At 45.5% G+C, this 24,594-nt stretch overlaps 1 protein-coding gene across 1 annotated transcript in view; it reads right to left on the reverse strand.

Moving 5' to 3' along the window:
- The window catches only part of Tmem163 (transmembrane protein 163), a 191,396-nt gene that overhangs the window by 166,036 nt on the left and 766 nt on the right, over positions 1 to 24,594 (reverse strand). The window contains exon 2 of the mRNA XM_051147292.1: positions 16,001 to 16,120. Coding sequence (XP_051003249.1) covers positions 16,001 to 16,120 — 120 coding nt within the window. The remainder of the gene's footprint in view (positions 1 to 16,000; positions 16,121 to 24,594) is intronic.

Genomic DNA, 24,594 nt, shown 5'->3' on the forward strand with positions numbered 1-24,594 from the left:
ATTTTTGTTTGGTTTTTGGGTTTTGTTTTGTTTTGTTTTGTTTTGTTTCCCGAGACAAGCTTTCTCTGGGTAGCTTTGGCTGTCCTGGACTCGCTTGTAGACCAGGCTAGCCTGGCTCACTATCCATAAATCCAGTTCCAGAGAGTCCAACACCCTTTTCTTGCCTCCATGGAAGCTACATGCATGGCAAAATACCATACACATAAAAAAATAAATAAAATTGTAATATATATGTACATATTTATTTTAAGAAAGAATTTTTCTAGTTCAGCAGTGTGGGAAAGTTAAGAGAATACGAGTGAAACAAATATGGATATGCCTAAAGAACTATAAAAATAGGTAAATTGTTATTAAATCAAACAGAAATTTGAAGGAACGGGGCACACTATCAACATCAGGCAAAGAGAATCCAACATACACATAGATTAGAAATCTCTGAGGACTGAGGATGGAGCAACAGACAAGGACAGACAACTATAACTCAAAACTTTTACAAAATAAAAGGGCAGAGATGCCTTACATCTGGAAACGCAGTAAAAGGGCAGACATATCTTACATCTGGAAATGCTGAAACAGCCATAGACAAGACACAGCACAGCGAGACTCTTGGATTTTGTTTTAAAGGAGTAATTATTTGGATACCTCCTCCCTCTACACAAAACAAAACAAAACCTCAAGTCACCTTTGAGAGGAAGAAAATGGGCTTCTCACAAAACATTGTCAGCAGTGCTTTGTGCCATGATACAATGGGGACAATTAATATGTTTAAGATATTTTGGGAAGAAAATATGAACCAAAGATTTTCAGCCAAAATTCAAGTATAAAGGCCACAGTGGGGAGTGGGAACCGACACAAGTGAGGTTTCAGGTGAGCTGTCACCATGAGGACTGGCAAAGACTGGTTAAAAGATGCTCATTTATAGACCTAAGATTGGATGATGGCACCAAGGAAACAATGGTGTCTGCGTTGTCTATATGGTCTGACAATGTAGGTGCTTGATGTTATTGTTAAGAAGGAAGAAGTATTGGAGACTACAGGAAAATGACAGTATATCAAAGTATAAGAAAAGTTCATTGAAAATATAAGCCCAATGATTTCTTTATAGGCAGGCTATTATTTCAAACTCAGTATGTGAAGGGAAAGGAGAGGAAACAAAAGAGTATTAATATCTAATAAAATAAAAACAAATATAAAAAAACGGGGCTTAAAAGTAGGCTGAAAGCGTAGCTCAGTTGGCCGAATGTGTGGGTGGTGTGCAAAAAACCCTAAGTTCGATTCCTAGCACTGCACACACAGGAGGCGAGGACAAAGAGGATCATAAGTTCAAGGTCACCCTCGGGTGTATAGGGAGTTCAGCGTGAGCCTGGTTTAGAAACCCAGTGGGTAAAAAAGAGGAAGGGGATGAGGATGTAGTAAAGGACCGGAGGCTCCTAAGCCACTCAGCCGAGCTGTGGTTTGCCACTGAGTCTGAGACTGTGTAAAGTCCTTGAGCCTGAGATGAGCGAGTCACAAACACCAATTAGTTCTCTGCTCAGTTTTGACAAACCCTACCATGTCCCGCCAAACACCTTCATAACAAACATCACAGTTCCTGTTGCAGCTCCTCAAATACCCTTCCTTAGTTCCCTGTCTCGGGGCTCGCTCCAGGTTATCCCCTGGTCTGGCTTTGTTCTCCACATCACTCCTGCACTTGTGTCATCATCTGCTTCCATATCCACGAGCACCGTGCTGTATTGTTTAACATTAGACAGTTGGTAGAGTCTTGCAATTGTGTGTGTGTGTGTGTGTGTGTGTGTGTGTGTGTGTATACAAACAAGATCGAAATGTGTGGGGTATCACTGGGGATCAAAATTTTGGACTTGACTGGGCGTCGTGGCACAGGCCTTTAATCCCAGCACTCGAGAGACAGAGGCAGGCAGATCACTGTGAGTTCGAGGCCAGCCTGGTCTATAAAGCAAGTCTACACAGCCAAGGCTACATAGAGAAATTCTGCCTCGAAAAAAAAAAAAAAAAAAACTTTGGACTTGGGGATCCTAATGTTTAGTGGGTGGGATGGAATCAGGGATCTTATTTATAAATATTTACATAAGCAAGCAGCACCCACAACAAAGGCTTCCCTCTTGCACTTTGTGCTCAGAACCTGCTAAATTCAACAGAAAATTGTGCCTAGAACCCAATTCTACTTTATCAGTAATGGTGGGGAGGCTCTGCTTGTTTTATTCTGCTGTTTTAAAGAACACTGACCCCCACCTTGCACCCCAGCCCCCCCAAGGAATGCAGTGACCCTCTCAATAAAGAGCACAAGCTTGGTTTTATTTAGACCTTTACAAAGAGGTATGAAAGCCACCTAAAAAGTTCAGTCACTCAGAACAACCCCACTCAAAGTACTGAACACATAAGACAGAGCCGGCCTGGTAGCTGTTACATTCCTGGCGGTGCATGTATGTATATACACTGCACACAAACATAGTTCTCACAATGTCACACACAAAAAAATGGCGCCAACATAGGATAACCCTGCTTCTCCCTGTCTTAAGTCCACACTTACCCTTTGTAGTTTTAACTCACTTGTCTCGCTCACCATCATCACACTAAGCACATGTAAGTTTAAATATATACCTGGGTATTTTTTGTTTTGTTTTGTTTTGTTTTCAAAACTTGCCTTTCTTTTTTCTCTACTATACTATATTTAGGACACAGCATTACTTCTATTGGTGGCATGTATGGATGGAAGTTCATTGTAAGGTAGTAAAATGGCTGTGCTAAAAACTGCTGCTAAGTATAGGTGCACTGTTTGAGGACAGGAGGAATGGCTCAGATTTCCTACTAATGGGCACTGTCTCCTTTCTAGGTTTTGCTGCTACAAACTAAAGTTCTGTGGGCAGAGGGGGGCGGGGCAGTGAGACAGCTCAGTGGGGAGTGTGCTTCTTGTGCAAGTATGAGGCCTTGAGTCAGGATCCCCAGCCCCTACATGAAGCTGGGCTGGTGGTGCATGCTGGGGAGGCAGAGACAGCAGTCTAGACTAAACAGCAGCCTCGGGTCTGTCAGAGACCCATAACACCCACTCATAAAAAATAATAATAACAAAATAATAGAGACAGATACAGGAAGATACTGGGCCCCTGGCTTCTTACACACACACACACACACACACACACACACACTCAGCCATACATGAGTGAGTGCTTTGTAAATGTTTTCTAGCTAGTGTTAGAAAAGCTCTGTTTTATTTTTATTTCTAGCTAGTGTTAGAAAAGCTCTGTTGTATTTTCTTATGCATAGATTTTTTTTAGTCTGTTCATAGCTGAGTTGGTTGGTATATATTTTAGTTATGTTAAAAAGTCTTTATGCCATGAGCTGGTTGTGCTACTCCTGGGTGTCTACGGAAAGGACTCCATGGCAATAAGATACTTTCACATCCATTCCCAGTAGCTAAGGAAGTAAACACACACACACACTCACACACACACATGCACACGTGCGCGCACACACCAGAGAAACAGATATGAATAGACATAAGAGCCAGAGAAAATAAAACATTCTGCAAAGAAAAGGGCAATTAGCTGCTCAATCTGAGGACAGAGTACAGATCCCAGCAACCAGTTAGCAAGCCAGGCAATGCCTGTAACTGCAGCTCCAGGTGATCTGACTACACACACACGCGCGCGCGCATATAAATGCCATTTTTTCAAAAGAAAGAAACAGATAACCACGTTTCAGTACATGGCTCCATGAGCAGAATTATACAACTGCAACAATGGGAACAGGAGAGACCATGTAGCTCTGGAGCTTCCTGAAGCCAGCATGTTTGTGTAGGCACAGGCAGATGTGAGAATAAATTAGTGCAGGGTGTGGTGGCACACGCCTTTAATCCCAGCACAGGGGAGGCAGAGGCAGGTGGATCACTGTGAGCTCAAGGCCAGCCTGGTCTAGATAGTTAGATCCAAGACAGCAAGGTTGAGAGAGACAAAGACAGAGACAGAGAGACAGAGACAGCAAGAGACAGAGAGAGAGAGTAAATGAATGAATTATCTTCCTCCTCCTCCATCTTAGGAAGTCAACAAATAATGCTCAAACTTGAAAATTAGGATCAATCACCTGCTATTTATATACAAATAAGAATAATTACAGAGGTAAACTGTACCCTTCTAGAAGGGGGACAGGAGAAATGGAGGAGAGAAGATAAGGTTGGCTGAAGTTCTAGTTTCAAAATGTGTGCATGTTAGAGCTTTATAAAGCTGAAAAATAGCCAGGCATACCAAGTAGTCAGCCGGAAAACATATACTTACAAGCCACGCTGTGCATGCGTGCATGCGTGCGTGCGTGCGTGCGTGCGTGCGTGCATGCATGCGTGCATGCATGAAGCAATAGTAAAGGAAAAAGAGGCCATGAATCTGAGTGGGAGCAAGCAAGGGGATATTGAAGGGGTTGGAGAAGGAGAGGAATGGAGAAATGGCATCATTATATTACAATTTTTAAAACTGAAAATAAAAATTTTAGTAGTAAGAATGGCGCGGGGGCGGTAAGATGGCTTGGTGGGTAAAGACACTTGCCTCCAAGCCTGACAACCTGAGTTCTAGTCCTCAGACCCACATGATGTGAAGCGAGAACTGAATCCCACAAATTGTCCTCGGACCTCCACATTTGTGTTACACACACACACACACACACACACACACACACACACACACACACAGAGAGAGAGAGAGAGAGAGAGAGAGAGAGAGAGAGAGAGAGAGAGAGAGAAAGCTAATTCTTAATTTAAAAATATTTATTTTGGCAATTTTCCAGTTGCTTTTCTCAGTGTCTTTGCTTTCAAATGTTTAATACTTTTTTCTAATTATTTACAGAAAACATTTATTTATAGACTTCTGCGAGATGATTCTCTTATGTGGCATCCAGTTCTGATCTTACTAGCTGCATGACTGTGGATCACAGGACCCTTTCCTCAAGAGTTTTCTAATGTTGAGCTGTGAGCTCATCTTTGGTAGGGCTGCATCCCTGGGACGCTTTGCCCATGTTCTCTACTTGAGCTTTTCAGGTGCTGCATGCGGATTTGCAAGCTATTGCCAGGTTCATATTAACACATCAGCGTTCACTGGAATAGTGCCCGGGGTTTCTGAGCTGCCTAGTTGTACCTGTCAATTTGGCACACCGTAGAATCACCTGAAAAGAGAATCTTAAGGAGGAATTATGTAGAGCAGGCCGCCTGTGGGCACGCCTATGGGGATTGGTCGGGATTGGTCGGCCCACTATGGGCGGCACCATTCCCTAGGCAGATGTCCTGAAGAAAGTAAACAAAGCAAGGGAGCAAGCAAGGAGCCCTGTTTACTCTCTCTGCTCTTAGCTGTGGATGTGAGACTTTAAGTCCCTGCCTTGACTCCCCTGAAATAACGGACTATACCCTGGAATTGTGAGCCAAATAAACCCTTTCTTCCTTAAGTTGCTTTTTGTCATGGTGTTTTATTAGGGGAAGCAGAAATAAAATTAGGACAGTTTCCCAAAATACAGTACAGTGTGTATACCTAGAGTGGGTGATGTCGTGTATCTCCTGATCCTTCGAGGCTTAGGCAGACAGTACCTCAGCTGCTACTGGTTAGAACTGGAATGGGTGCATCTCTATGCTAGGACCAGCTCCTTTGCATGTAGCTGGGGTAGTCCATTCCAAAGACCAGTCTGTCCCTCCAGCTTAAACTGGAGAACTCTGAAAAGCACCAACATCAGCTGCTTCCAAGTTCCACGGGAGAAGCCTCTGAGATGGTAACAGCTTGCAGTTAGACTTTGCCCACCATCCCCCTGCTCCTCCATGTGCATGTCCGTGTGCTCATATGTGTGGTACGTGTTCGTGTGCACGAGGGTACACAAGTGTATGAATGTGAGCAACCAAAGGAACATCATCAGCCATTATTCCTCAGGTTCTGTTCACCTTGGTTGTTGTTGTTGTTGTTGTTGTTGTTTTGTTGGTGGTGGGTTTTGTTTTGTTTTTGTTTGTTTGTTTTTGCTTTTGTTTTTGAGACAGGGTCTTTCACTAGCCCAGATCTCTCTCATTCACCTAGGCTGGCTGGCCAGTGAACCCTACTGACCCACCTGCCTTCACCTCCCCAGCTCATGCCACCACACCTGGCTTTTTAAATGTGGGTTCTGGCGACTGAACTTGGGTCCTCGTGCTCGCAAGGCAAGCGTTTTCCATCCCCCAGATGTTACTCCTGTGTGCCAGCCCCAACCCCCAAGAAGCCTCCAACAGTGACTCTCAAGGACTGGGGGTCTGCTTCAGACTTCTACACAGGGTCAATTTAGCTAAGTCAATCCCAAATACAAATTTGAGTGAGGCCAGCCTTTTGGCTCTAGATCCTAGTAAAGGCTCCTTGATGTCACCCCATCCTCTCACCACTCAGAGCTGAACAGTGCACGGGACTCTCCTCCTGTTCCCTTGGGCTAGTGGGTAGAGTCCAATTATACTTTCACTGAAGGCCTCATTCTTTATTCTTTTTTAAAAAATTATTTACTTATGTATTCCTTTTTCATGCATGAGCGTTCTGTCTGCATGTACACCTGAATGCGTGAAGAGGACATCAGACCCCTTTATAGATGGTCATGAGCCACGATGTGGTTGCTGGGAATTGAATTCAGGACCTCTCGAAGAGCAGCCAGTGCTCTTCGCCACTGAGCCATCTCTCCAACCCCCAACATTCTTTATTCTAAGGTCTCCATTTCTCCCACCTACCTTGGTGCTGCCCAAGGGTGGTTGTTGTGAACCAGATCACGTCTCCTCACATTTCCTATGTTGGGGTTCTAACCCCCCAGTACCTCAGCACGGGATGATGCTTTATTTTATTACACTTATTTATTTGTGTGTGTGCATGCACATGCACCACAGTCGACAGTGGTGCTCAGAAGACAACGTGACGGGGTCTGTGTTCTCTGTCCGTCATGTGGGTCCTGGGGAAAAGACTCAGGCCATTTGGCTTAGCTGAAAGCACCATCACTTTCTGAGCTGTCTCACTAAATGTAGTTTAAATGAAGCCCTTTCAGGGTGTAGGTATCATAATCAAACAGGACTGCTATCCTTAGAGAAGGGAGAAACCAGGGCTCAAACACACACAGAGTAGGGACCACGGGACGCCTAGAGGAGAAGATACGCGCGCCCAGAAGAGAGGTCTTTGAAGAAACCGCTCCTGACACACCTTGCTCTCTCTGACTCACGGCTTCCAGAATGGTGAGAAGATACGTTGTCTGGTTTAAGCTGCCTCCGTGTCTAAGTATTCAAGATACCTGCCTGCGTACGACAATGCTGCTATGTGGACATTGTAACCAACGTCCCCGTGGCTGAAACCCGTCACTTTCCCCTCTCCTCCAGGACTCCTGCAGCATAGCTAGCCTCAGTTTCTTACTGATGTCTTCCATTAGTGCCTTATTCTGGGGTGACGGAGAAGGTGGCTTCAAGGAGCTGATAATTAACATCACTCTAGGACCCAGTGTCCAGCTCACAGCCTGTGGACCACACATAGTTGAATATGAATATGGCCTAACACAAAATCACATTTACCTATAACATGAAGGTTTTTTTTTTTTTTGCATTTTTTTCATAACCCGATTGTACAGTTCTCAAGCATGAAATCTGTAAACGACAGCACCGCATCAGTCAGAAGGACAAACATCTAGACGTGCCATGTGTCTAAGACAGCAAGGCCTTTTGCTGAGCTGGGTGGAGTTCTGCCTCTTGTCTATTGTCACCTGCCTGCTTAGACCTGAGCTCTTCTGGGGACAGTCAGCTCTCCTTCTTAATGTCCGTGACCGCTGACACTCCTGCCTTTCCCTTTGAAGTACAGGGAGTGGAGGCACACAGCAGCGCACCTGTCCTATGCTGTTCCAGGACTTAAACCTAGGCCTTCCTTACGTTAGGCAAGGACTCTTTTAAGAACTCAAGCCACGTCTTCAGCCCCATATCCTCCATTACTAGGGGCTCGCTCTCCCTCTCTCCCCCTATCTTCATCTGTTTCTCTCAGGTGCCCTCACATCCCACAATGCAGTATAGGACCCTCTGAAGTCATATCTTGTCCAGAAGCTGCACCAGAACTTCATCTTAAAGGGACAGTTCTCCGTGGCTCAAGCCACAGCCTGGTGATCAGGCAGAGCGGAAAACCTTTCCATTCCGGCTGACTACCAAACACCAGTGCCCATAGACAGGGAGGCAGCCAGAGAAGCCCTCAGCCATCTCCCAGGGCAGCTCCTCCCCCTTCAGACCTGAGCAAGGAGCCTAGGACAGGCCTGGCAGGGTTAGAAGTCTGAGAAGCCCCCAGCCGGCTCCCCTGTGTATCTTTGGTCCTTGTGCGAATGCACCCTGGCCACACTTTCATTAAGGCTGTGTGTAGAAAGCATTGAGAATGGAGGCCGGCCAGGCAGGCAGCTGCTGAAACCCCTCCTCCACTCCTGGCTGCAAACAGCCGCTCTTTGTGAGCTGGAAACTGGGGAAGAGGCACTCCCCTCAGAGCAGTGGAGGCCAGTCTCCCTAGAAGGAAGTCTGGAGCCTTCAGTTCAGTCCAGGAGGAGGAAGAAAAGAGTGGAGTGGGCTGGCAAGGAGGGATGGGGGTGGGGCTGTCTCCTGAAACTACCCTCTTACAGATCCAACAAAGCCCAAGGTGCAGCCTCCCTCGCTCCTTTGTCTGTCTCCCGTGTACCTGAGCCCTGAGCAAGCTACCATCTCTTTGTCTGACATCCACACTGGCAAACACACCCTCAATCCGCTGTATCCATGGTGGCCTCAACAGAAAGATGTCAAATTTTACTGCAAATAGTACCTCCAAGTGAACAATGTTAAGGGCCAGAAACAGAGGCTAGAGAAGCCAGGATCACAGTACTGGGGATCATAGATTGTCACTGAAGCAATATTGTTGCATTTCAAGTGCTGTGTAACAAGTCTTATCTTCAGTGTCTGTAGGGAAAGGACATTTAAATCACTTGGAGGGCTTCCTAGAGGAGGTTTTTGGGTTTTGGGTTTTTTTTTCTGTTTTAATTTCTATTTTTCTTTTTATTTCTATTTTAAAGGTTAAATGAAATCTGGTGCAAAGACAGGTGTTACAGTCCAGACCTGTCGTCCAGGACTTGGGAGGCAGAGGTGGGAGGATGGTGATTTTGAGGCCAGCTTGAGCTTCATAGTAATAAAGTACACTAGTAATAAAGTAAAACAGAAATGAGGAGATAACTCAGTCAGTAAGGTGCCTGCTGGGCACTCAGGATAGATATCAAGTGTGGATTCCCAGCATCTGCATGTAAAAAAAAAAAAAAAGGCATGTGTCTGTCATTCAGTGCTTGGGAAGTAGGGACAGGTGCATCACTACAACATAACCAAACCAGTGAGATTCAGGTCCAGAAAAAGACTATGGCAAATAATAATAATAACAACAACAACAACCATCCAGAGAATGATTGAAGACACCCAGTGCTGAACTCTGACCCCCATACACAAGAGTGCACACCTGTGCAAAAGAACCCAAGCACATCACACACACACACACACACACACACACACACACACACACACACACACACACAATTAACCAACTAAAGAAGGTATAGTATAATAAAACAAAATGGCTAGAAGCCAGGAAACAAGGCATCTAAGAGAAAAAGCACAAGCTCCAAGTTCGTGGGTCTGAAGGCAGACAGCAGCCTCTGGAGACCACAGCAGCATCTGAGAATGCAATTCCCATAAGCTGGGGGATAGGAAAAGACCAGTTCAAACGGGAACCAAGAGTAAGATCATGGCAGGCTGCTCTGTGTTCCTGAGCTGCCCAGGGCTGGCAGCAAAGAGGGCACCTTGAGCATCTCTGGTGACTTGACCACAAGGTTAGGAAGGAAGAGCTGAGAGGCAGGAAGTTTTCAGGGCAAAGTTCTCAAAGCCAGCCTCTGCTTGGTTCTTACTTCCGTTTCCGCCTCCCTGAAGCTGCCTCTGTAGTTATCGTTCACAGAACACATTGACAGGGAAAACTTATCCCACCAATGCCCCCAGGATGTGGCTCAAGACTTCCTGCCCACAACTCCCCAGCCCCCCAGGTCAGCGGCAGCTAATGCTCCACTTGGAGGCTGTTACTGTGGAGAAGCGTGCTATTGAGAAGACAGGCAGGGAGGAACCAAAATGTGGATCAGAAGGTACAAGAAGAGGGCAAGGGCATACATGGGCACCGTGCCTGGGCGGGAAAGGAAGAAAGAAAGAGAAAGGTAGGTGGGGAGGTGCACCAAGTACCTCTAGGCTCGTGAACGGTTATCATGTGCAGATCTCTCTTTTCAATAAAAATGAATAGAAGACCAGCCAATCCAGCAAAAGATTATGCACCTGCTGAATATGTGCTCAATGCTGAAGACTTTGGGGGAGTCTCTCAGGGGAAGCAGCCCTTAGGGACACAGGCTTAAGTACCAGGGTTTCACAGACCACATAGCCTGAGAAAAAAAGGAGAGCCAAAAGGAGAAAGTCAGCATCTCTGTTAGCACCCTTGCTAGGGTCAGAGGCTGGGCCTTGGAGGCCTTAACAGGCCAATTAAACAAACAAGTAGCTGTGAAGAGCAGAAAGGAAGGACTTACTCAACATAGCCACATCGGAAAAAGGAGCAAAGACATCTGCTGACACTCACCCCCACCCCCACCCTCACCCCCACTCTAACTCCCACATGACCATCTGCAGAGAGCTGACATGAGGGTTAGAATTAAAGAGAAGGCAAGAAATATTAAGAGCTAAACAGACCCGGTCAAGGTGTGGTCCCGCCCCCCATGACTCATTGGCTGGGCTCCAGTGTCTGCTGCAAGATGGTCTGACAAGTTGTCCTAACTGTGTGAAATGTCTTTTTTTTCGGGGGGGGGGAGAGGGGAACAAGCCCCTCCTCTGGCTGGCACCAGACTCCAGCTCCTTCCTTCTCTAGCAGGAGATTCCTGGGGAGATTCCAATTTCTTGGGGTACATGAGTTTAATAATTTGATAACCAAAGAGAGGGGCACACATTTCTGTTTAGACCATTTGTACTTCTGCCAGGATGGCTATACATCCACTTCTAGGTAGTGAGGCTATGGAGCTAGGAAGGGCTCTCTGAGACGGAGCCTGGCCTGTGATTCCTTGCTGACATTCAAAGCATCTCCAGGTCAGGCCAGGTTGGAACTTTAAGGCCTTGAAGCCAAGCTGTGGTGGCGCACGCCTTTAATCCCAGCACTGGGGAGGCAGAGGCAAGTAGATCTCTGTGCAATCAAGGCCAGCCTGGTCTACATAGCTAGTTCCAGGACAGCCAGAACTACACAAAGAATTCCTGTTTCAATAAATTGGGGGGGGGGGGCAGAGGAAGGAGAGAGAGAGAGAGAGAGAGAGAGAGAGAGAGAGAGAGAGAGAGAGAGAGATTTTACTCTTAGAACCCCTAGAGACTCTCAGACACCTTCCTTCCTCCCTCCCTCTCTTTTCTCTGTTTTTGTTTTTTTGAGACAAGATCTCACTTATATAGCATCCAATCCTCCTGTTTCAGCCCACAGAGCCAAGAGTGCACATGGAGTCACCATGTCCAGTAAGTCGTTTTTGTCCTTTTGTATGCACCAAGGAAAGGGGACAGACGCCTCAGAAAAGTCCAAGTCTTTTCCACTAACACAAATGTGGTCTCATTTTATCTATCTCACTTTGGTTACCCTTAGTCTAGAAATAAAAAGGATGTGGGCTCCAAGGTGGCTCAGCTGGTAAAGGGACTTGTCGCCAAGCCTGAGGACCTCCACACAGTGGAATGAGAGAAGGAGCATCTGAAAGCTGTCCTCTGAGTTCCACACGTGTACCATGGCACACACATGCATGAAAATCATAAATAAATGGAAAGGCTTTGTTTTAAGGATGCATACACCTTATATTACCATGGTTAAAAGCCAGGAGTTTAAAATTAAAATCAAATAGGTTAAAACTTCCACACTACGGGGCTGGAGAGATCACTCGGTGACTTAGAGCACTCCTTAAGGGGCTCCTTAGCTGCTCTTTCGGAGGACCCAGGTTTAATTCTTAGCACCCACATGGCAGCTCACAGCTGTTGTTCCAGCTCCAAGGGATCCGATGCCTTCTTCGGGCTTGGGTACCAAGCATGCACGTGATACGCAGACATATATGCAGGAACATTTTAAAAATATTCCCACATGTAAAGAAAAAAATTCACTCCTATCAGAGATTTGCTTTCTAGTTCTGAAGTCGGCTAATGCATCCACTTTTTTCATGCCTGGAAGTGCACTTGCACATGTGCGCGTAGAGGCACGTATGTGCATGTGCGTGGAAAACAAAGGACTACAGATGTCATTACTCAGGTGCCATTCATCTTGAGTTTTATCTTTGTCTCCTTTTGAAATGGGGCTCACTGTGTAGCTTTGGCTGGCCCAGAGCCTGCTATATAAACCAGGCTGGCCTCAGAGTTACAGAGATCCACTTTCCTCTGCCTCCCAAATGCTGGGGTTAAAGGGATGCACTGCCACGCCGGATCCATCCATATTGGCTTTTTGAGACAGCGTCTTTCACTAGCCTGAAGCTCACTAAGTAGACTAAGCTGGCCAGCCAAGGAGCCCCAGGAGTCTGCCTGTCTCCACCTCTCTAGCATTGAAATTACAAGTGTGCTCCACCATGCCAGCTTGTTTGTTTGTTTGTTTGTTTGTGTTTAACATAGGTCAGAACCAGATCCCATTCACTTAGCACTTTACTGACCGAGCTCTCTCCTTAGCCTCCATACTAAAATTTTAACTGAAGTTTTTTTTCTGAAATCTTGCTTTTGAGTGCTTTTGATTTAGGGGGCTTTGATATTTAGTTTGAGATTGCTGTGCTGTGTTCTGTTTTGTTCTAACGGAGCTATGTTTCTATGGTGTTAATTAACTGTCAACTTGACAGATTCTAGATTCACCTTGGAGACCAGACTCTGGACTTGAAGGACTCTCCTGATTGTGCCATCTGAATGGTAAGACCTGCCCACTGTGGGTGTCATCAATCCCTGAGTAGGGATGCTGCCCTGGATAAACTGGAGAAGAGGAGCTAATGATGGAACCTTGGTAAGCCCTTGGTTCTTGACTGTGGCTGAAAATGAGAGCAGCTACCTGAAGCTCCAGCCACCGTGGCTTTACCTCCATAGTGGAGGTACCATTAGCGTGATAAGTCCTTTCTCTCTTAAGTTGCTTTAGTCAGAGTATTTGATCACATCCACAGAAACTAAGACAACCATCTTAGAAAAAGATAATGTTCTTAATATTGTTTTTTAACATGTCTTTATTTCCTACAGAACAACAAGTATCCAGTCCCTAAAAATTTTCTTGTTCTCAAGCCTCAAACCCAGAGTCAGAATACATTTCTTCCAGTCATCTTAACAAAGACATCAATGTTGCCAAATCCCTGAGTTTTGAAGCTGAACTTTTATTCTCTCCGTGGCCTCATCATCACAACAGACCTGTTTTTCACATTCTTTCATAAGAACGCTGCTATTTTCCACACTACCTATTACACGCTGAGTCTATTTTAAAACCAAACTAGGACTCTCTTTCTGAAATATTCCAAGATGCATTACCATAGTTTTATGCTGATGTTTCATCACGTCCAAATCATTATCTCACCAAGTGCTATCAAAGCAAGTGCATGGGGGAGATAGCTCAGTCCATGAAGCACTTGCTCTGCAGGCCTGAGAACATTAGCTTGAATCCCCAGCACCCACATAAAAAGCTAAGGTTAGCTTCCGGGGCCTGTAACCCCAGGACGGTATAGGGATGTAGTGGGAATCCTAAGCGCTTGCTGGCTGCCAGTCTGGTTCCAGATTCATAGAGATACCCTGTCTCAAGAGAATAAGGTGGTGCGTGATGAAGCAGGACACTAGACATCCTGTCTGAGCTCTGTGGCATGCACAGGCATGCGCGCGCACGCACACGCACACACACACTGCAGCTTGTTTAAATGGGGGCAAAATATGGTTTATCTTCTATGTTTTGGAGATGAAATCAGAAGCAGTTAGAAGCAGCACACAAACAAAGTGAAAGACATATAGAACATAACGCAGGTCAAGATAAACAGTACGGCAACGTCCACATTTTATAGGCAAGAAGTTAGAGGAGCCTGGGGAGATGTCGGTGATTAAGAATGCTTCCTGCTTTTGCAAAGGAGCTGAATTGGGTCCCCAGAATCCATGCTCCGCCACAGCTTCTAACTCCAGGGAGTTCCATGCCCTCTTTAGGCCTTCTGGAGTGTATAGAACTCGGATGGACAAACACACGCATACACATAAATAATCAATAAAGATAAATCTTTTAAAGGGGAGTTAAAAGAGTCAAATAATTCTGTGATAAAGGAGTAAGATGGTTTTCGAAAGAAAAGAAAAGAAAAACCTTCCACAAAGCCCTGCCCTGGCCTCATGCAGGCGTTTTCTATCAAAGGAAACAGAACAGTTTTAGCAGGATCCACCTGATTGGATATTACAAGTAAAGCCAAAATTTCCTCACATTTTCCCCTATTGCATGGCTTAAGCGCATCAAATGCAACATGGTCACTCCAGAAGGAAAGACTCCTTCACGACCCTTCATGCTCAGATCCTCATTCAAATGCCCAGAGCACGACATCCTAACAGCCGGGCACCAGGATGTGTCTGAGGAACCATTTTTCTGTCTGTAAATCACTTCCCCTCATCCCATTTCTCTTTCTTCACATATGTAAATCAACGTGCCTGATTTCCAGTCCTCCTACCAGCCACAACAACCAAATCACCCTCAAGGGACATCCAGTGCCTTGTTATTTTGGTCTCGGTATTAAGGGCAGGGGGAGGTGAGGGGAGAGAGAGGCTATTATGTTCTCAAAAGTCAGAATTCTCCCTGATTAGATTTCTGGCTCACTGATAAATCTTTATTCTCTGAAATGTATTTTTACTGTATGCTGAATATTTGGCTTTTTTAGAGCCAGGCTACTGCATGGTGTTTCCAATATAAATTGTTTATAATAATAGATGCCAAGGTTTGAAGGGAGCATTTGGTCAGGTTCTGACCCCGCCCCCTTGGGATCCAGCCTCAGCTCCCAGCAGCACATCTAAGACAGCACAAGACACAAGAGAATTTTAAACAACCCGCACATAGCCATGTCCCCTAATGAGCATCGTCCTTTTCTCCTCCTACCCTGAGGCACCTTGTAAGATGCTTAGCAATTAGAACACAGGTCTTTCTTTTTATTAAAAAAAATTATAAGACACATTCCCTTTTCTTCACCATTAAAAAAAAAGGGGAGGTTAAAAAGAAAAGTACAATTCCTACCAAGATTGAGCTGTACGTAGCTCCGTGCTTTAGCTTGTGTGAATCGTTGCATGATTAATAAGAAAATATGGCACATGCATGTTTCATAAGCGGTGAGTGCCCACGGAGAAAACCCACCATAGGAGTTCCAGACCCTGAAACAGCATCATCTGCGGCAGAAGTTGCTGCATTTTCATAGCATCTCAGAATTATAAGAAATTGTGTCATTTTCATGTGCTAAAAAACCCCAGAAGAAGGCTCTTCTGGTTTTTTGGGGGTGGGGGGGTCATTAAAATTGTGCATATGATTCTATTCCTGACCTTGCATGAGACAGGATCAAGAAGGAGAAGAGAGAGCTTGCTGTGACACTGCACTCATCTGCTTGCGTTAGGCTCAAAACCCGCATCTCCAGGATGTGTATTTGTCATGTTAGACCGAGCTGAAGGCATCTGCCAAGAAACTATTTTCACTATTCGACTGGTGCCAGCCAGAATCCACTTCCACAAACCTGCATACTGATGAGAGCTGAAGCTCTCAGTTATGTCTCTCTCGTTTCTTCCCCATGCCTCTTCCCTTTGCAGAGGAGTGAAGCCATCTTACTAATTCATGAGTACCCTCACTATCCAGCCATCTAAAAAAAATTGTTTTACTCATCAATAACAGCCAACTAAAAGCAAAGCACATCCCACAGGGGTTAGAGGAAAAGGCGAGCAACTGGCGAGCATTGATTGCTAAGCCTCCCTGATACTCACTGAAGGCGGCCACGGCCAGGGCCAGGGTGACAATGATGGAGAACCAGGATACCCACAATGCCTTCTTCCTGTAGTTCTGGGCTTCGTGAGGTTTCAGCCGGGTGCTGCTTTCTAGTAAACCTGAGAGAAACAGGGAAGGAAAGGAATAAGGCATTTCCATAGGACAGAACACATATCCAGAGCTAGAGCATCCAAAGATTGTAAACCCACTGCCTGGGGGCCGAGATGTGTTTGTTTGACCCACAACATGTTTTCACAATTAGGAGATTACACATTTAAAAAAAAAACAAAATTATAACATGTTCTGGCACCCCTTATAAAACCAGAGGCCCTGTAAGTATCAGATAAGTGTTTCTACAGGGCAACAGAAGCTCTCTCAAGTAAAGGAGCTCCACAGGCCTCATCACTCCTGAGACACGCCTCGCCATTCTCTGTCCCCTGCCCGAAGCCACTTGGCTCAGTAGAACTTTCTCATCCCAACAAAGCCCTTCCATTAGGGAAGAACTGTGGTAACTAAGTAGCATTTGGGATCCCCAGCTGTGAGCACTGATCCACTATACAGTCCCAACCACAGTGTCAGGTTTATACAAACTAAAGGATCATAGACTGTACACATGTCCTCACTGGACCCCTCGGCAACCAGTAGCCATCAGGCCCAGATTTTACAGCATGTTTTCTCCTTTTTTTTTTTTTAATGAAACACACATTAAGCAAATAACCAGTTGACTAATCAATTAATTAAAATAATTAAAGCTCTTTCAGGGATCTGGGGAAATAGTTCATTCAAGAAACTGCCTGCCATACAAACATGAGGACCTGAGTTTGAGTCTCCCTGTGAAACAGCGGGGCATGGCAGTGCATGCTTGTAATTCCCAGCACTTGGGAAACAATGGCAGCAGACCGTGGGGTAACTAGTCAGTAGTACACCCTGCTTAGTAAGTTCCAAGCCAATGAGAGATTTTTTCATGAGGTATATAGCAATCCCAAGGAAAGATTTCTGAAATTGAACTGCACACACACACACACACACACACACACACACACATACACACACACACACACACACACACTCAGAATATGAAAGTACAGTAAACCTTCTAAAGCCAGAGCTAGCTTCCTAGGAAGGCTGCAAGTGCAACAGGCTTTACTTATCTCCAGTGCTTTACACATAAGGAGACCGTGACAATCACCAGCAATGCTCACTTACACATCTTCAGGTTGATCTTTCTTATCCTTTGAGAAAAAATATTGTAGGGGATGGAGAAATAATTTTAGTGCTTAAGAGCACATACTGCTCTTGCAGAGGACCCAAGTTTGCTTGCTAGTACCCATATCAGGCAACTCACAACTGCCCGTAACACCATCTCCCAGGGACGTGACATCCTCATATGCAGACATCTGTGCACATATACATTAATAATAATAATAATAACAAGAAGAAGAAGAAGAAGAAGAAGAAGAAGAAGAAGAAGAAGAAGAAGAAGAAGAATTTTTTAAATAAAATTGTAGCCAGGCGATGGTGGCACATGCCTTTAATTCCAGTGCTTAGGAGGCAAAGGCAAGCAGATCTCTGAATTTGAGGCTATCCTGGTCTACAAAGTAAGTTCCTGGGCAGTCAGGGCTACAACAGAGAAATCTTATCTTGGTAAAACAAAAAAGAGGGGGGGAGGGAGAGGAAGAAGAAGATGAGGAAGAAGAAGGAGGAGGAGGAGGAGGAGGAGGAGGAGAAGAAGAAGAAGAAGAAGAAGAAGAAGAAGAAGAAGAAGAAGAAGAAGAAGAAGAAGAAGAAGAAGAAGAAGAAGAAGAAGAAGAAGAAGAAGAAGAAGAGGAAAATTGTATGTGCATTTCTTGGTTACCAGTGAGCCAAATTTTCAGTCATGTATCTTATACAAGTAAAAGCCAGTTGTGCCAGCTCTGGCTACATAATATATCTTTCAGAGGCTGGGCAGCCTCATCACACCAGCTAGAGACAATGATGAAAATGAAGCTAAAGCTTAGGCATCACTTATAAAATGTCACAGTGTGCGATGTATCACATATGAGCACCATTCATTCATCTGACTGACTACCATTGTGGGAACAGAAAGGACAGGAGACCATTCTTCCTCTAAGATTAGGGTCATGACTGACACACCTACAAGACAGGTTAACAAGAGGGGAAAGGTACCAAATGTAGTGAAACAAAGATCTACATGATGGGTTAGAGATGTAGTGCACTCAGGAAAGAGCTTGCCTAGCTCACATGAAGCCCTGGGTCTGACCACAGCACTGCATCAACTAGAGGTGGTGATGCACACTGCAAGCTCAGCACTTGAGAGACGGCAGTAGAAGGACCAGAAGTTCAAGGTCACCTTCAGATACATAGGGAGTTTGAGTGTGTCCTGGGATACTCAAGACTGTCTCAGAAGTTAGTAAGAACAACAGTTAAGATGGGAGGAAGGGAACAAAGAAAGGATGGAGGGAGAGGGAGGGAAGGAAGGGTGAAGGGAAGGAAGGAGAGGAAGAAAAAGGGAGAAGGAAGGAGGGGTAGGGAGAAAGAGAGAGGGGGAGACAAAGTGGGGGGGAGAGAAAGAGAAAGAGAGAGATCATTGATCCTATGTGACAGAGAAGGCTTTAGAAATAAAGGCTCTACAGCCAAGGGGAGCTATTTTTATGCTCAGATTCAATGAAAAATGCATATCCCTGTAGAGACGAGATTAGATAAGAGATGAATGAAGCACAGAACCTCAACAAGACCTGTCTGCTCCAAGGCCTGGCGTCCCCTGTGAGACACTGATGCGTGTGGGTCAGGACCGGTTCTCGAATGAGGTGTTTTGATTGAGTCGCTATTAGACAAGAGCAGTTAGAGGGTTTCTCTGTGACCAGCTCCTACACTTGGGGGGTTGAGGGGGTACGCAAGACAATTCTTGGGCTTATAGCTATCTTTGAGGCAAGAGGGTTGGTTTCTTTTCTATCTTTTTTTTTTTTTAACATTCTGATTTATTTGTGTGCGTGTGTATGTGTGTGTGTGTGTATGCATGCTGGTATGTGTGTGTGTGTGTGTGTGTGTGTGTGTGTGTGTGTGTGTGTGTGTGTGTGTGTAGGCCAGAGGTTGAACTCAAGTGTTGTTCCGCAGGTACCATCTGCCACATGTTTTTTAACAGTGCCTCTCACTCAACCTGGAGCTCAGCCATTCTGCTTTGGCTGGCTGGCCAGGGCCCCCAAGGATCTGCCAGTCATTACCCCCTTCACTTCTGGGGTTACAAGCCTGTGCCATTACACCCAGCATTTTTCATGTGAGGTCTGGGGGTACAACTCAGGCTCTCATACTTGCAAGGCAAGCAATTTAACAACTGCGCTGTCTCCCCAGCCTTAAGTTCTAGTTTCTATGGCCAGCATTGGGGTGAAATGGGGGCACTAGAAGAAAAGGGACAAGAGGAGGTTTTGCTTCTAAGGCCTTCTGGAAATGTTCAGCTCAGAGTACCCAGCATACCGAAGTAACATACTTTGGGGAATCATTTTCTGAACCCCACCACTGCCTAAAAATGTGTCCTGATATATCAGCCAAATACAGTGGCAAGCGCTTTTAATCCCAGCATTCAGGAGCAGAAGCAAGCCAATCTTTGTGAGTTCAAGGCCAGCACAGCACAGCATGGTCTACATAGTGTGTTCCAGAGCAACCAGAGCTACATAATAGAGAGATCCTGTCTCAACTCCTGACCCAAAAATTATAACAAAGGCCAAACTGAACTATCTTAGTCCAATCATCCTTGAATAGGCCTCAAACAAAGCAAGCAGGACTTTGGAGACTGGTGTTGTGTGAGCAGACAGCCCAGTAAATATCAAAATGAGTAAAGCCAGGTGGGGAGGGGAGCTTATATCGGAGCAGAGGATAAATGAGAAAGCAAGCAGGGATTATCAGCCATTCACCATCGCACTGGAAAACTATCCTCAAGCTTTCCTCATTAATCCAGAAACGGGAGATGCAGCTGTAGCTCAGTTGGTATGTTGTTTGCCTACCACTCACAGGCCATGGGTTCTAGTCCCAGCACCGAATAAAATGGGCATAGGGATAGACAGCTGTGATCCCCAGTCCTCTGGAGGTGGAGGCAGAAGATTAGACATTCAAGATCACCCTCGGTGATACATGAGAGTGAGGACAGCCTAAGCTACATGAGACCTATCTGCAAATAGTAGTAAGTAATAATAATAAATAAATGCACTTGGATGGGAGAAGACAGGCCTCTTGTCTTGACAGATTCTGCTGTAGGTCCTGGTGCCTTTGAATATAACTCGATGCCACCTTTCTCTGATTCTTCCTGGGATCTAGGAAAAATTCTCATTTATGCCTAACTGCAATCAGTCTTGTGTCCAAGGGAAGCTATAACCTACAATAAACAGGTCCCATACACCCCTAAAAATCCCCTGCCCTTTTCCAAATGAGTGTTTGTTTGTTTGTTTGTTTGTTTAATCTTTCCATCTGGAGAGCTGGTTTGGTGGGTATGGTACTGGCTGTGCAAGCCTAAGGACCTGGGTTCAGATCCCAGGAGCCCACATAACAGGCAGACACGGAGGCATCCCTGTAACCCTAGTGATGAAAGCAGAAGGATTATGGGACTTGACGGCTAGCCACTCTAGCTGAAAAGGCAACTCCAAGGGCAGCAAGAGACCCTGTCTTGGAAAGTATGGGCGGAGTGAGATTTCACCTCCTAGAAATGTCAGAGAAGCTACACCCATGAAGTCTCATTAAGACAGCTGCCTAAACCAGGATGACAAAAACAGATGTGTTAATATGGAAGAGAGAAATCATTCGGGGTCTCAACTTTACACAAAGAACCACAGGCAACAAAGAGACACTGAGAGCAGGAGAATAGTCTTCTCCAGGGAAGAGTCCCAGACTGGTTGCCAAGTGACCAGCCCTGAAATCATCCATAGAAGTAACACTATACAGAGTAGGCTGTGCTTATATACACTAGCAATTAAGGAAATAAAGCCTCTGAATTTGAGAGCGAGCAAGGTGGGTTGTTCATGGGAAAGGAGGGAGGGAGAAAGGGGGAAGGGAAAAATTATATTCTAATTTGAAAAATTAAAACTTAAAAATAATACAAAGGACTCCAAAACTGGTGTGTTCTTTTTTTTAAAAGTGGAATAAAATTTTAAAAGAATTTTTAAGTTGACATATTTTATAGGAAAAAAAATATGGTAGAGAGCAATTGAGGAAGACACTGGACATCGAACTCTAACCTCCACCTGTACACACACACACACTAGCATGGGCACGCATGAGTGTGTGTGCATATGTGTGTATGCATGCATATGCGTGTGTAAGCATGCGTGCAATTTTCCTTTCACCCTGGTCCATTGGTTTCAGAAGAAGTGAAACTATACAATTTAAGTACCAGTTTGAATTAATGGTTCATTTACCGGGCATTCTGAGAGCACCCATTTCAAGGGGTTTGTCCAATAGGAGGGCAAAAACATGATCCATTTAAGAAACTGGGACAGTCATGACTGGGTTCACCCTTGCTCGTCCTGCTGTGCAGCATTTATTTCTCCTTCCAAGGCTGGCTGGTTTCAACAACACACCTGGCCCTGACCACACAAGGGGATGCTTCCTCTGGTCGCCCCACGAAAACCAACACTCCCTCTAGGAGATTCAGGTGGCAGCCATAGGGTGCTGGACCACCTGCTACCATGGCTTCTGGGTTTTCTGAACCAGTAGGACTGGAAGTCCTTCCCTAGAGCTGACCTTCCTTGTGGCTCCCCTGAGTGATAGTAAAACTGAGCAGGGGGAAAAAAAAAAAAAACATAAAGTAATGTGTAATGGAAACACTGTCCAAAAGAGGAAGGACTTTTTTCTCTTTCGGTGCAACTGTGCTTATCTCTTCATTTCCTTTCTAAAAATGCAGCTGAGGGGCTCGCAAGGTGGCTTGTTGAGGAAAGTGCTTGCCGTGCAAACATGAGGACCTGAGTTCAAGGCCCAGAACCTACAAAAAACCCCAGGAAATAGTAGTGCATGCTTGGGTCCCTGGAAGCTCACTGGCCAGCCAGTGGAAAGAAGCAGCTCCAGATCCGGGAGAGACTCCATTTCCAAACTAGACAGCACTTGAAGAATGACACTTGCGGTTATCTCTGGCATCCACACATGTGTGCGCACACATGCATACACACAAATTTACATAGATACGTGTATAGCTGATGCCAAAAAAAAATGGGCACTTTCTACTCTTTCAAGGGAAGTAGAATGTGCAGACCCACAGGGCTCATCTCGGAACTGACTGATCTCCACCCGGCACTTCTGCATCCACGCCAGATGCACTCATCGTGTGCTCACATACTATTCCTTGGAAGTCTGAACTACCTCTCATTGATTTCTCCTGAGTTTATCCAGTTTTGTTGTCGGTGTGTTGAGTCTCGCTCCGCACTCAAGACTGGCCCAGAATTTGACATGTAGCCCAGGCTGGCCAGAATTTGACATTATAGCCCAGGCTGCTTCTGTGTCCCAAGCACTTCTGTTCTAGGCCTGAGTCTCCACACCAGACCATTGAGCTTTCATTCTCTGCAGAAAGATTTTTGTTATTTGTTTGTCTATTTGTTTTAAGATGGACAGCTAGAGGAAAGAAAGAGCTAACTAAAGCCTATAACTCTGTAAGGTGGGGCGACATCCTAAGGTTTGGGACAAAAATCATAGAGAAATTGATATTAAAGAAGGGGAGAAGGACCCCCTAAGATCAATTGGGCCGTGTGTGTGTGTGTGTGTGTGTGTGTGTGTGTGTGTGTGTGTTAGTTCTTAACTAGTCTTAAACCACATAGTGCTTGCTTGCTTCCCGACCCACAGGCTCAACCAGCTGTTACAGTAATGTTGGGACATTCTGAGCTAGCTAGGATTCAGGAAAATAGCCCCTCTCCCTTCTAAGAAGAAAATGTCTCCAAAATTCCAAACCACTAGGTCATTAAGCAACTGTCCAATAGCAATCAGAAGTGGTCTGCCATATGGTAGACATATCAGAAGGAAGTCAACACAGAAAAATAGTATGGAAGGTAGATGTGCAGGCAGTGCCCATCCCCCACACCCTGTGGGGAGTGGGCCTAGCAGAAAGCCACTGCATCCAGGGAGAGCTGGAGACCAAGGAGTTTTCCTCTTCCCCAGTTCCTGTCGCTGGTGGGAAGGATGTCACAACCCGTGAACCTTTCCCACAAGATAGGAAAAAATGGATATAGGAAAGATGAAGTAACATGAGCATATAAGATATTACAACCAACCTCCGAGGCAGCCTTCTGATTTAACTGGAGACTTCATTTACCGTTAACTCTTTGCAGCCAGGAATGGGTGGAACAAAAGAAATGTCACAGAGACTTTCAGCCGGCTCAGAATGGGTTCTGTGGAGGACAGGGCTCATCCTAACAGAGAGAGGTTGTGTGTGGTATGCAAGCTTCCACACAGCACCGGGTTATGAACACTGAATGCTTTCAGGGGAGAATATAATAGAAAATGAAGTTCATTTGACCACTGACAGAAAACCTAAAGAATGTATTAAGAAAAGGTTTGTGTCTTGTTTTGTTTTCACTTAACACTCTAGATATCACTAAATATCTATTCATCTTAGCATGGGTTTCTTGTCTGCCCTTCTGCAGGGCTTGGGAGAGACTGACCGACCGGCTCTTACAGATAACCCGCAATGCTACAGAATTAAGCCCAACCCTGGCATCCGCCTTTCTTCACTGCAAACTGTTTCAATCTTTCGGGGCAAAGGGAATTCTCACACCCCAGAATTAAAGTAAGAGGGTTTTTTTTTCTGGGTTTCTGATGATGCCATCCACTCTGCTGTCTCCAAGGCTATCAAGTTCTGTGGGAACAGAAAAAGAACCTGCAACACGGGTGCCAAGCTGGAGCAGCTCCAGTTCCCTGCACAGCATCCCTGCCGCTTCTGTGGGAAATCTGTTTCCATGTCATCCTGTTTCACACGCTACAATTCAGAATCTCTAAGGAAGAGATCCTGCATCCCAACACGAAATCGGAATATAAAGATGTACAGGAGGCACTAAGAATAGGACAGAAACCTGCTAGAACTAAAATAATATAAACACTCTATATAGTCGACAGATGAAAGCTTTCCAAAAAAAAAAAAAAAAAAATGAGTAGCGGTGTACAAAGCTGGTTGCCTGGGAAGGGCCTGGCTGCAGAGACCCCATTTCCAACACCAACGGGTTTTTGCGGAACCGCTGATAATTTTTTGAGGGGTCCCATTCGGAAGCAGGAAGAAAGAGGAACAGTGTAGATGCGGTCTTCTCTGCAAAGAATCCAAGCTGCAGGCCAGGAGAGCAGCATGGGGAAGGACAGCCAGGCGGGATGAATGAGGGAGCCCTAGCGTTGGATGCAGCCCCGTCTATGGAGACAGTGGCTGTAGGAGGGAAGTGGAGATGCCTTCCGGGAGATGCAGGCGTCCAAGACCACCGTCCAAGGAAGGACTGAGCCTGGACACACGCTCTCCAGGAAGTATCAGCTTTGGGTAGCTCCTGTGCAGACCAGGTTAGGGGCCAAACCCCCAAACATTCCAACCTCTCTGCCAGCACCCTCACACTGTGGAGGCGGTGACCGCTGTGACCCGGGAGCC

Source organism: Acomys russatus, chromosome 6 (genome assembly GCF_903995435.1).
Source record: "Acomys russatus chromosome 6, mAcoRus1.1, whole genome shotgun sequence".
NCBI classification, from domain to species: Eukaryota; Metazoa; Chordata; class Mammalia; order Rodentia; family Muridae; genus Acomys; species Acomys russatus.